The sequence below is a fragment of the Pogona vitticeps genome, chromosome 2 (genome assembly GCF_051106095.1).
Source record: "Pogona vitticeps strain Pit_001003342236 chromosome 2, PviZW2.1, whole genome shotgun sequence".
In the NCBI taxonomy this organism is placed as follows: Eukaryota; Metazoa; Chordata; class Lepidosauria; order Squamata; family Agamidae; genus Pogona; species Pogona vitticeps.
In genome coordinates this window covers 42,896,447-42,908,964 of record NC_135784.1, presented here as the reverse complement: position 1 = coordinate 42,908,964, position 12,518 = coordinate 42,896,447, and the positions used below count along the sequence as shown (strand labels likewise).

At 41.3% G+C, this 12,518-nt stretch overlaps 1 protein-coding gene across 2 annotated transcripts in view; it reads right to left on the bottom strand.

The window, feature by feature from the left end:
- Window positions 1-1,285: 1,285 nt before the first annotated feature.
- LOC110089505 (monocarboxylate transporter 2) overlaps window positions 1,286-12,518 on the bottom strand; it is a 48,463-nt gene continuing 37,230 nt past the window's right edge. For both annotated transcript variants that reach the window (XM_020812617.3, XM_078385102.1), the window contains 2 exons: window positions 9,578-10,429; window positions 1,286-1,672 (listed from right to left, as the gene is read on the bottom strand). In XM_020812617.3, coding sequence (XP_020668276.2) covers window positions 1,362-1,672; window positions 9,578-10,429 — 1,163 coding nt within the window. In that variant the 3' untranslated portion in view covers window positions 1,286-1,361. The remainder of the gene's footprint in view (window positions 1,673-9,577; window positions 10,430-12,518) is intronic.

Genomic DNA, 12,518 nt, shown 5'->3' with positions numbered 1-12,518 from the left:
TTTTATTTTTTCTTCTTTTGACCTAAGATGAACTTAGGTCAAAAAAAGGGCAGGAAAGGGCTTTTTCAGGGGGGGGAGGGTTGTACATAAGTTGAGGCTCCATTCACAAGTCGAAGCAACTTTTTGTGTAACTCGAATCATTCGCAAGTACAGTGGTGCCTCGCTTAATGGGCGCCCCGTTTAACGACAAATCCACATAGCGATGTGGATTTTGCGATTGCATTGCAATGTTCCCCGTAGGTCCCATTTTCCCCCAGCTGACCAGCGGGGGCTTCGGAAGGACAAGAGCCCGCCCGTCAGCTGGCCGAAAAAGCCGCAGGCGCTTCGGAAGGAGAGCGGGGGAGCCCTCCCCGGCGCTCCTTCCCAAAAGCCGGCCCGTCAGCCGGATGGGGAATCTTCACTTACCGGTGAGTTTTCCCCCATAGTTTAATGCGTTCCTATGGGGTTTTACTTTCCATATAGTGATGTTTCCAGATAGCGATGTTTTTCCTGGAACAGATTAACGTCGCTATGTGGGATGCCACTGTAGAGACGTTCGTAAATTGAGGTACCACTGTATATTTCTCTTAAAAACAAAGGACCCATTGCTTTGTCCCAATGTCAAGCAATTATTTCCCCAAAAAGATATGTCAACAGTGAAAATTCGCCTCTTCGATATCTCTCTTATCTTAGGGTATGTCTCATTCAACGTGCAAAACCAACACCAACCCGTAGCATTCATGGTCAGCCCAGCCACACAGTTCGTGCTAAATGCAGTAAACTATGAAAAGAGATGAAAGAATATGAACCTCCCTTATTCAAAGCCACACCAGTGGTGTAAGGTACACATAACAACTATTGGCTAAAATCCAGTAGCAAACTAGAGTAGGCCCATCGAATCCATGTAACTTGCCCAACACTAGACTCACCAAATCTCCACTGACTGAATGGGCCTCCTCTATTTGTGACTTACTATTGAATTTCAGTCAATGTGTTTATCAGGGGGTCTCAGACACAAACCTCTCCCTGGCCATGCTCCTGGGACCCGATTTACTGGATTGGCGAGTAACCTAGAACCATCTGCATATGAAACATATGCTTTCCCAGTGAACTACAACCTTTCTCTAACAGATGCAGCAGAAGGGCGATGTTGCCCCCTCCATAGTCAAAATAAGTTTACACAGATCTGTGGATGTGTATGAGCAAGCACTGCCCAGAATATGGGTTCATACAGAACTGGGCTTGTGTATTCCTAAACTTTTCAAGGACAGGGACAATATAGTATATAAAAAGACACAATGGAAAGTTCATTCCATATAGTTTTAATCACCTAAAAAAAGAAGAAGAACATTTCCCCATTCAGAAGATCTTGCAACATAGATTTAGGCTTCACTTGTGATGTTTGCTCCATTCTTCAGTCCTTCCTCTTCACTTTTTAGAGGGAATGTTTCATGACCATCTTGCTTCTCATCCAGTTTTGTGGTTTCTCCTTTCTTAGGATTTGTGTGTGTCCTTATGGGTCCGTCGTCCGTCTCTTCTACTTTTTCATGTTTTCCTCTTGCCTTCTCTTCTTTCGCAAGCATCCGGTAATTGTAGTAATTCATAATAAAGAGGAATGTCCCAGCCAAGACCATTACGGAGCCACATTTAATGAACATATATTTGTAGTCTCCAAATGCATCAATAAGAGTTCCTATCAACACAGAAAGAGAAAACAGAACTTAGTAACAGGACTGCTACCATATCAAAGCAGTCCTACTGCTGTGAGTTTTAGACAGTTAACAGAAAAACAAATCTATTATATTGGTATTTAAAATAGTACCAGGTAATTCAAAAAGTGAACAACAGTTGATCAATTAAATTACACAACTTTACATAAAACAGCATCAAAGTTTGTGCCACACATAGTAAGGCTTATCTTATGCACTCAGTCATACAAGGTGATCACTCTGTATCCGATGGTCATTTGCAAAACCTTAAACTAATTCTGTGTCTGTATTTTGATTAACCATCTAGGTTTATTTGACATTTTGGGTTATTAATGTTTTGATCTGGATTTCATTATTTATGTCTTTGTGGGCCAGGGTGGGTAGTTGTGCTGTCAACCATCCAGAGTAGTGCTTAAACACTAGATGGGGAGAGTACAAATTGAATGAATGAATGAATGAATGAATGAATGAATGAATGAATGAATGAATAAATAAATAAATAAATAAATAAATAAATAAATAAATAAATAAATATTTTTGGTAAAATCTTCTATTTATTTTCTAATTCACATCAACAATGTGTTCTAGAATTATCTTCTTCTCCTTGCAACAAAATGTCTTTGAAAGCCACACAATAATAATCTACTGGAACTGTGGTGATTATTTATTCCATTGTTTTCACATGAACTAGAAATTTTGTACCAGGGAGGGTACTGTCACACCTTAAGGCAAAAATATCCTTTCACATGATCCACCTGAAAAATATTACTTCTAAGATCAACCTTGCATACTTATGCTCATGAATTTTGTTAATGCAATGCTATTAACGAAACATCAACCTGAGGCTAATTGCAGCAGTTCTCATTTTCTGCTAATCAGGATGACCTGGAGGTCTGCTTAACACATTTCTCTGGGAATTTTAATGAGGAAAGTATTGGAAAATTCAACAGTAAAAGACTCTAGCCACAACTCCTATTGCGAATAAGAGAAAGCCATAAAACTTAACAGAAAAAATTACTTAGTTCATTAAAGCAAAACCCAGTAGTGGGTTATTAAATGCCAAAGAACCAATCAATTCCCTTCTTATTAAAATGGGGAAGAACAGTGTAAAAGGCATATTGTAAACTATTACGCATCATTTTCTGCCCTCATTATCAGACTTCAGCAATTAGCTTAATCTGTCTTGTAAAACTGCACATATCTTAGTAAATGGCCGGTGTATATGTTATTCTCAATCATAGTCTCTTGGCAAAAAGAAGATAATGTGTTCCTCCCACACAAAGGGCCATAAGAAAAGGGAAAGGTTTGCTCTTGAAAATAAGGGCAAGTGACTAACAAAACGTATTCTCAAATGGCATTAACAAAACATTAGCAAGTATTTTTTGCATCTTTCACATTTCTGCATGTAAGGTTCTTACCAGACTACTTTCTTTAGTTCAGTATAAATTACAGTGTTAGCCATTAATCATCTCTGTTTTAATAACTGTATCATCTAATAAACCCCAAACTACCTAGACTGTAATATCTGGTCCAAAATTATTTCAGTTTCTGTATAGCCAATGGGGTTTAATCAAATTAAATCTTATTACATTGTTTGGCTGATGTCTGAATTCCAACCACAGAACCCATGGAGAGAGGGGGGGTGGGATAATGCTGGTTATATACATTGCAGAACTGAACCTGCCAATCTGTGGAATAACATTCTTGATGCAACAGTCCATTTATTCTAGTACTAAGAAAATCATCTTGTATCAAATAATTAAGGATTTAAATCCAGCTAAACCACTCTGAACTAATGGAAGGGCTACGTAAGATAGTGCCATTAAAAGCAGCAGTGGGGGTATCCAAAGATTTATAAAGCAGACGAATCATTAGCTATTTGTCTTGAGCCCTTTTCAGCTGTTAGAATTCCTGGTTTCATGAACATAGAGGTAAGCACCTATAGGACACTGCTTCCGTTACTCTGTGTTTTGTTCATGCAAGGAGTCTAAGGGGGAGAGATTCCTACTCTTGTGTAGCTTCTACACAAAAGAACCCAGACTTTCCAGCACTGCACTGAGAGTCCATGTGGACAGCAGCAGCCTCTTCTTTTCATTTTGCATGAACAAAAGCTACAACGAAGGGGGGGAGGTCCAGCTGGGTGATCCTCTCTAACTGTGGTGATGAAACCAGGAATTCTAACAAATGAATAGGGCTTTTATCCTGGCTCGACCCTTTTCCTTTTCGAAACTTCAAATATATCAGGCAGAAAATGCAAACAATACTGTGGGGAAGTGAAGGGAAGCTATCTGCCTCTCAGAACAGGCAGGGGGAGCCCTCCCGACAACTTTTGCCATGACTGTAGCGAGAGGTTTTGTGGCTCCAAAAAACGGCTGCTCCAGTTTCTTTCAGAAGAACTGACATCGTTTCTTAGAAGCCAGAGAACATCCCTGACATTCATGACAACATTGACGTCAAGGAAGCGTTAAGAAAGACAGCAGGATGCATTGCCCTTAGAACCCCAGCAGCTCCTGCATGCATTCCCATCAGGCAGAAAAAATAGTCGCAGCTGTTTTCAGCAGGGGCATGGAGCGCTTTGCTCCCAAGACCCACTGCTCTGCCCCTGTCATCTAGTTTTACCTCCTCCTGTGCAACCCATTTTTGCTATTGCCATACATGGAAAGATATGCAGAGCTGTGCCTCTTCGTGCACAGAGGAAGTCTCTTCCTGTGCCCTTGGCCATTGCTCCGGACTGTTCAAGATTAAAGAAGAGAAGCCCATCAGAAACCAAGCAACTTATTTGCAAGGCTCCTGATCATGGTTTATAGGGGCCGAACCATCAATTCTGAATTCCAAAGCTATCAGGTTCTGGAGGAAAACAGGGTACAGGAACAGAACTACAGAAAGGCAGGGAGGAAGGGAGGCATAGGTATACAATCCAAAAGCAAAGATGGATTATACCTTTATTAGACCACTAAAAACCACAACTACAGTATAAGCTCGTTTTTGATTCTATACAGATCTTCATTAGGCTGGGCACCACAGAACTGGATGGTGGAGAAAAAAAAACATAAACATATCAAGGGTGGCCTGGTATTCTGATATGTGTACCAGACAACCCTCTATTTAGCAAGATTAGGAGAGACCTTCCAGTCAACATCATCAGAAGTGGAATCTGCAGCCCTCATTCTGAAACTTACATTTAAGAAAGGGCTCTGGCACACACCTCTGGCCATGAGTTTTGAAACTTTTGTGATTTTACTTTTTAGGTTTTGCCCCATCCAAAGCTCCATTATTCACAGCCTGATGAAGGCTTATACAGGATTGAATCCTAGCTTACGTTTGTGATTTTTTGAGTTACTGACATTACAGACAGTCCAGCAATTAAGGGACTTTGGGCAGTGAAGTGACAAAAATAAAACGTACTATTTGTGCATTCAACTCTGTGAATGCCTAAAATGCTTTTACAGTATTATGAATAAATATTGCATCTAAATTCCCTCTGTTCAAAAGTTCTGTCATATTGACACAGCTCCTGCAGAGCTGTCTTGTAGACAGCAGATTTTGCTATCAGAAGGTTTGTTGTTGTTCATTGAAGATAATGAGCCTTTGATCGAACTGTTTATCTCAGGAGAGCAAAACCCAGTAAGAACATATGTAGATTCCAACAGTTGCAACATCAGAAGATCTCCAAGAGCAGAAGGCTTCATATTTTCTTAGAGCTGTTTACTGAAGGGAAGTCAACATAGTCTCACATATAAGTGACCAAATAAATTATTCTGAATTCTTGGAATAAGAAATGACAAGATATGGAACCTTAGGCTGCAACTGTGTATGAGAGCACATCCTACCCAAAAGCACAGTCAAATTCAAGAGGGCCACAAAACATACACACTAAACATGGGGAGGAATTAAAAAACGGATAGTGATCTTTGTAAAAATACAGTATCACTGATTTGTTATATATTTGTCCCTTATATTTGTCAGTTCCAGAGACCCTTACAAATACAAAGGGATGAATATTTCCCCATTTTTATTCATCCCCTAGGAAGATGGAAGGCTAGCCTTTCCCTCTCTTCCTATGGTCTTCCCATTCTGCCTATGGGCCTGCCGATCAGCTGACTGGCAGGCCGATATGCAGCCAGCCAGCCCCACAGCCATCCACCCCCACAGCTTATCCCCCTCCCCCCTATGTTTGCTGCTGCCACCATCCATCACCGCCCAACGCTACTGTCATCTAGTGCTGCCTGCTGCTGCCACCATCCATTGCTGCCCGCTGCGGTGACCTCCGCAGCCAAGGCCTGCCATAAGGGGCACTGGCTACCCTTTGCAAAGATGGCGGCTACAGCTTCTTTTAGAACAGGGAAGTTGCAGCCGCCATCTTTGCAAAGGGCAGCCAGATTCCCTTATCCTGCCTTAAGGGAATCCAGGCTTCTCTTAGGCAGGGAAGCTGCAGCCACCATCTTTGCAAAGGTCAACCTAGATTCACTTAAGGCAGGCCATAGCAGCGGAGGCTATTGCAGCAAGTGGTGCTGGATGTGACAGGGGTAGTGGGAAGTGGGCAGGGGGGCAGTCTGTGGGGGTAGAAGGGTCAGTTTTTTTTAAAAGACAGCCTCTAGTTGTCTACCCCCATCCCGAACCAAGAAATAAATTTGAGTTTTATCGGTTCATGGGGAGAAGATTCATGCTTCGTCAATTTTGATGAATCACGAAGCAGGACAATTCGCCAAAATGGCAATTCTCTAATCCACACCCACAAATGCATAGCTATATAATTTTCTGAATATAAATTCTCATGGAACAAACACTCTTTGGGAAAAGCGAAGAGTGGTTGGAGATAAATTTAACCACAATGAAGAATACCAATGAAGAACACACCTGCCCCAAACCATACAGCAAGGATATATCAATGTTGAACCTCTCAGTAGCTTTTTTGATGCCACTAATGTATGCTTCTGGAAGTCTGACTGGGCTGGAGCTTAGAAACATTGCACTACAGAGGTTTTACTCATACTTAGGTCATCAATTCCAGAAGGTGGTGCTGAGGGAGTATTAGCTTGGTCTCATGGCAATTATGCAATGGGTTTCGACAAAACTCTTATCTTATTCTCCTTGCTGTTTAGTATCACCTGCAGGTTTAAACTGAAGTGTAGCTAATACAAAGGTGGAACTCTATCTCTCCTTTTTATCTGCTTACAATAAGAGTATTCTCAGACAATACCTAGGCACTGCAATAAGCTGTATGGGAACTGGTAAGTTCTAGGCCAGACAAGACAGAGGTTCTTTTACTAGCTGATCATTCTGCTCACTGAGTGTTTTTCAACTTGCTCGGGGGGGGGTAGCATGTCCTACAAAAGATCAAACCCTCCCGTATATACCTATAAGAACCCCAGGTTTTTCTATACAACAGTTACTTGACGCACAGATGTCTTCTGTGTCTAGGACAGTACTTCTCAACCTCGTGGTTGTGACCCCAAGGGGTCACAACATATTTGGAGGGGCATGGGTTGCCCTATATGTGTTGTAGCCTCTGTTAAATAATTTCTTCCTTGACCTTTTGGAGCCGGATATTAAAGTTCGCATATGCATGTATGTATGAGAAACAGGCCCTTTTGGGGAAAAAATAAGCCTCTACTTTCTCAGAAAGGATGACTTTACTCCATTAAAAATGCCTTTTTATATGAAGATGGTGGAGGGAGTGGCTTGCAGGTTACTCGATTATTATAAAAAGAGGATGTGACGCAAAAAAAGGTTAGGAACCACTGGTCTAAAAGCTCTGTTTACCAGTTTAAGCTGCTATATCGGCCATGGTCCCATCACGATGGCTACATTATCCTCTTTCCAGCTTAAAAGGCTTATATTTGCCTTTGTTGATGCTCTGAAAATGTCAGCGAGATAGAAGGAGAACAACAAGAAAGCATTCTAATTGAAACTAGACAGTATGTTTACACAGGCGCTTTGTTATCTGCATCAACAATGTCCAGTATATTTCCAGGCTTAATTCAAAATACCGATACTGAACTTTACACCTTTAACAGTTTGGGACCAGTTCACCTGGAGGAATATATCCCTGGCTTTTGGGACTGTTATTCCTACTTTGATTTTTGGAACTGTTTCAGTTTTGTTTCAGATATTCCATTATGTGTTCGATGGTTGTAATTTGATGATGTTTTTATTTTGTGTCTTATTTTTTGAGTGTAAACTGCCCAGAGTGGACTTGTAGCCAGATGGGTGGCATAGAAGTTAAACAAATAAATAAATAAATTTTGGATTTAACCCTGTTGTGAGAACTGCCCAAAGAAATTTAGCTGTTACATGGCAAAATTAAAAATCAACTAATCAATACTGATCATTCAAATGATCAACAGAAACCATCTTCAATGCAACTTGATTTTTTAGAGGGAAGCAGCATATATATTATCAGGTGTTTTTTAACTAATGATGTTTTTAACATTGTTTACATTTAATTGCATTTTAGTATTATGGTAAGTTGCTATGATTTAAGCATTCATTTTTATCTGCTGTAAGTCACCTTGGATCCATTCCCTAGGAGAAAGGCAAGCTATAAATAACTTATGGGGACCCCTTCTAGGGTTTTCTGCATAGAGAATACACAAAACATAGTTTACCTTTCCCTTCTTCTGGAGGCATCCTGAGACTGTGCAGCTTGCCCAAGGCCACACAGGCTGGCTCTACTCACAGGAGGCACAGTGGGGTATCAAACTCCCAGCCTCCGGCTCCACACCCAAATACCTAAATTACTGAGCTATCCAGCAAGCATAATGATATAAATAAGGATATAAATAAATAAATTATGCTGTCCTTCTTTGTTTGACTGCCAATCTATACATCAACTACTCATCTTTCTGGCAAAGGAAACTAAGCCTTTTTGCACTGTGCAATTAACTGTAACTTGTATCTGAGCCCTGTAGACGCACAGGTGCAGCAATGCTTGTCCGATTTGGGACAGGGGTGCACAACCAAATGGCCAAACTATCCTTGGCTGGATTGGGCGAGACTATCCTAAACATGGTTGTTTTGAGGTGTGGTGTGTCATTTGTGGCAATTCCTGCACCCACAAGCAAGAATTGAGTGGAAGCCCCAACACACCTCAAAGTGACCCTATTTGGCCATTCTTCTCTTTAAAGGAACGGGTGGGGGGGATCTCCCTCCTTGTCCCCTTCTCCCGGGGGGGGGGCAGGAGGAAGCATTTGAATTTTTTTAAAAAAAATCTAAGTGCTATCTAGCACATCAGTGCTGCCTTACAAACTTTTTTTATTTTTAAAAAACGTTGCTTCCTCTCTCTCTTCCTTTCCATTTTCCAACATAGTCATGTGGTTTAAGCAAAGTAACAATTTAAGTCAACTGCTTTGGTTCAGTCCCAGCAATTACACATGCTGGAACTGAGTCAAAATATAATGATCCTATCTGCACCACAACCACCACAACAAAAAAGGCCTCTGACAGGGACCCCCAAAAAAGTGTGAGTAGGCATAGATCAGGAATGGTCTGGTTCACAATGGCATATATTGCATGTGGTTGCCAAGAAAAGAAGCAAACCAGCCCATCCCAAACCAGAACAAACTGTGGGACATATGATCATATTATCAGTATGAAAAAGGACCTTTGAAGGATTCTATAAGATCATATTTAGTAGGTTTGCAGAAGACCTGAACATTTCTTGGCAAGTGTTTTTTTGTCTGTTTGTTTGTTTCTTGAACTAAGAGGCTTCATGGTCACAATTCAAAATCTTCAGTGAAATGGAAACTGAATAGCAAAAAGTGGGCTCAGAAAAACAGAATTCAAAGTGAAGCCAGGGGCTTAAGTTGTAACATCTAATGCTTTTCAACTTGAAGTTTAAAAAAATTTGCAAGTCTTTTCAGTGAGGAGACATAAACAAATATTCTTACCCCCAATGGGTGGTCCAAGTAATATGGTACAGCATTCAACAATGGTAACCAGGCCTACAGCACTTGTGAAGCGGCTGGCACCGACAAGATCCATGAGAGTTTCAAATAGCATGGCACAAACCATACCGAAGGCCAGTCCATAAAAAGCAGAATACACCACTAACCCCGCATAGCCTGTTGCTAAGGGGCACAAGAGATGACAGGTGCCATTAAAAACTATGGAGAAACTGAAAAAATACTGAATCTTTGGCCGGATCCATTTGCTGTTTGCAAGGAGCCCCGTAGCTGGTCTAGCAAACATATCAACAATGGCAAGAATTGAAAGGAGGAAGGCTGCAGAATATTCATCGATTCCAAGGTGCTTTGCGTAAGGAGCCAGAAAGACAATAGGAGCAAAAAAGCCTAGGAACATGAGCACGTTCCCTATCAGGTAGATCAGGAAGCCCCTGTGCTTGAAAAGAGATAAATCCAGGAACTTGTTAAAATTTTCACAGCAGTCTTTGTCTTCCTTCTCTCCATCGCCAAGATCAGCCATTTCAACCATGTTTATATCTTTGTTTTTAAGAGTCTCTACAGCTTGGGCATTTGTTTTCTTGTCAGTGGGAGCAGATGGGGGTCCAATAGGTCTAAAGAGTGCTCCTGCCACACAGCAGTTCAGTAGAATTGCCCCAAGAATGAAAAAGCTCCCTCTCCATCCAAAGTTGTCAAAAAGCAGTTGGTTCAAGGGCGCAAGCGTACAAAGCATAACAGGGCTTCCTGCCATCGCAAGGCCATTAGCCAGCGGACGCCTTTTCAGGAAATACTTTCCAATGATGATCACTGAAGGCTGGAGGTTGAGCGCCAGGCCAAGTCCTAAAGCAGAGAGAGCAAAAAAAGACGAATCACCTTATCGCATCGCGTAAAAGTGTGATTTTCCCAATGTCTACTGTCTGACCCACCATATCATTGCAGATGAGGCTCCTCCAGGTAGCCAACCTGAGGAGGCCTCATAAATCTTCTACCAGAGGTACGGCCTTCTTCGCGGTGGCCCTGTCCTTGTGGAATCATCCCAGAGGAGCTTCATCTGGCCTCCTCCCTGCCTATATGTATTTAGGAGGCAATTGAAGACTCTTTAGGGAGGCCTTCCACTCTGACCCTAATTGAGTGAGGCCATCTTACACTTCCATCAGTCATTTATTATCTGTATTTTGGTTTCATTTTTTGTTTTATATACCTTTATTTATGCTCTAGCACCTTGTTTTTATTTGATTGGATTGTTTATTATGTATTTTGCTGTGAACTGCTCAGAGGAGTACTACGGCACTAGTGGAAGTGGTATATTAAATTGAAATAATAAAATAAATAAGTAAATAAAAGCCCCTCAGAGGTTAAGAAGCTCAATCCTTCAGATTTACAGTCCAAAATAGTAATTTTTCCAAGCTGTGAGCAAAACCAACCAAGGGGCTTGTGGAACCTTAGACTAAAACATTTATTATGGTGTATGTACAGTGGTGCCTTGCTTAACGAGCGCACCGTTTAACGAAGAATCCGTATAGAGATCCCTTTTTGGGGATCGCTATACGGATCAGCCCCAATCGCCGCACTCGCTTTGCGACGATTGGGGCCTCCGGCGGCCATTTTGGAGCCGCCGAACAGCTGATCGGCGGCTCCAAAATGGCCGCCGCATGACCCGAAATGGCCCCTATCAGTGTTTTCGCGCCCTCCCCTTTCTTACGGAGGTCGCGAAAACGCTGCGGGGGGGCATTTCGGGCCATCCGGCGGCCATTTTGGAGCCGCCGATCAGCTGATCGGCGGCTCCAAAATGGCCGCCGGAGCGAAAACATCGCTGGAGGGGTAAGTTTCCACGCTTATTGGAACGCATTAAACTAAGTTTAATGCGTTCCAATAGGCTTTGCTTACCCGCACAGTTATGTTTTCGTATAGCGAAGGTTAATCCGGAACGGATTAACCTCGCTATACGGGGCACCACTGTATTCATTAACTAGAAGCCAGTTCATCAGATTACTTCAGTACTGTCTTCTGTTAATGTCTTTAGCATATATTGTTGCAAAGAGTGTTAGTCTGTTTTCACACGTTGGTCAAAACACAGGTGAAATGGAGAGAAAGGGTAGAAACAAAAGAGAATCTGTTGGGGCATAACAGATTCTTTTTTCAGCGAGAGTTTTCATGAATCAAAATCCAAAAAGAGTCTGATGAAATGGATTTTGATCTACAAAATTTCACCCTGAAAGGCAGTCTTTAATTTGTCCTTTGCTTTTTTTCTCTCCCTCTTTATTTTCTTCCCTTTAGTTTGGCCAGTGTATGTATGTGCCTGTGTATGCATGCACACATCCATACATACATACTGTATATTGCAAATTTACACAAAGCAGAATAAGAATAAATAAAATTAACATGTCACATGCATATATGTGTAATCACATAGCAAAGAAAAAAACAGAGCTAAAGTTTAAATATATAGAAAAAAGCACAATGGCCATTTGCAACAGCAATATTTGCTGATAATACAAACCAGTCTAGTTGAGACTTTTATCTTCAATTAGCCTCCTGCAAAGATGCAATTTTATAGAGGGCCTAAATAACACCTTCCATTTCTAACTCTCTCATGCCTTCCCACCACTACCTATATTTTTCTGTTGTTACTATTAATAAGAAAAAATAATCTGTTAAGGAAAAACACAGAATGAGTGTGTGATGCCTTCTGATTTGTAATACTAGAGATCTGGGAATCGGCCTAGAATTGCTGTATTAGTTATCTTTTGGCTGAAATTCCAAATTTGAACCATAATGAGATGGAAAAATGTACTTTGTGGTATTTCTTTAATTGAACAGTGACATGCTCTTTAATGTTCCTACTGAAGAATGGGTTAATGGGGCATGAGTTTTCACAGACCTCTTCAACGACATATAGGCCAAAATCCTCTGATGAGGTTCCACAGCA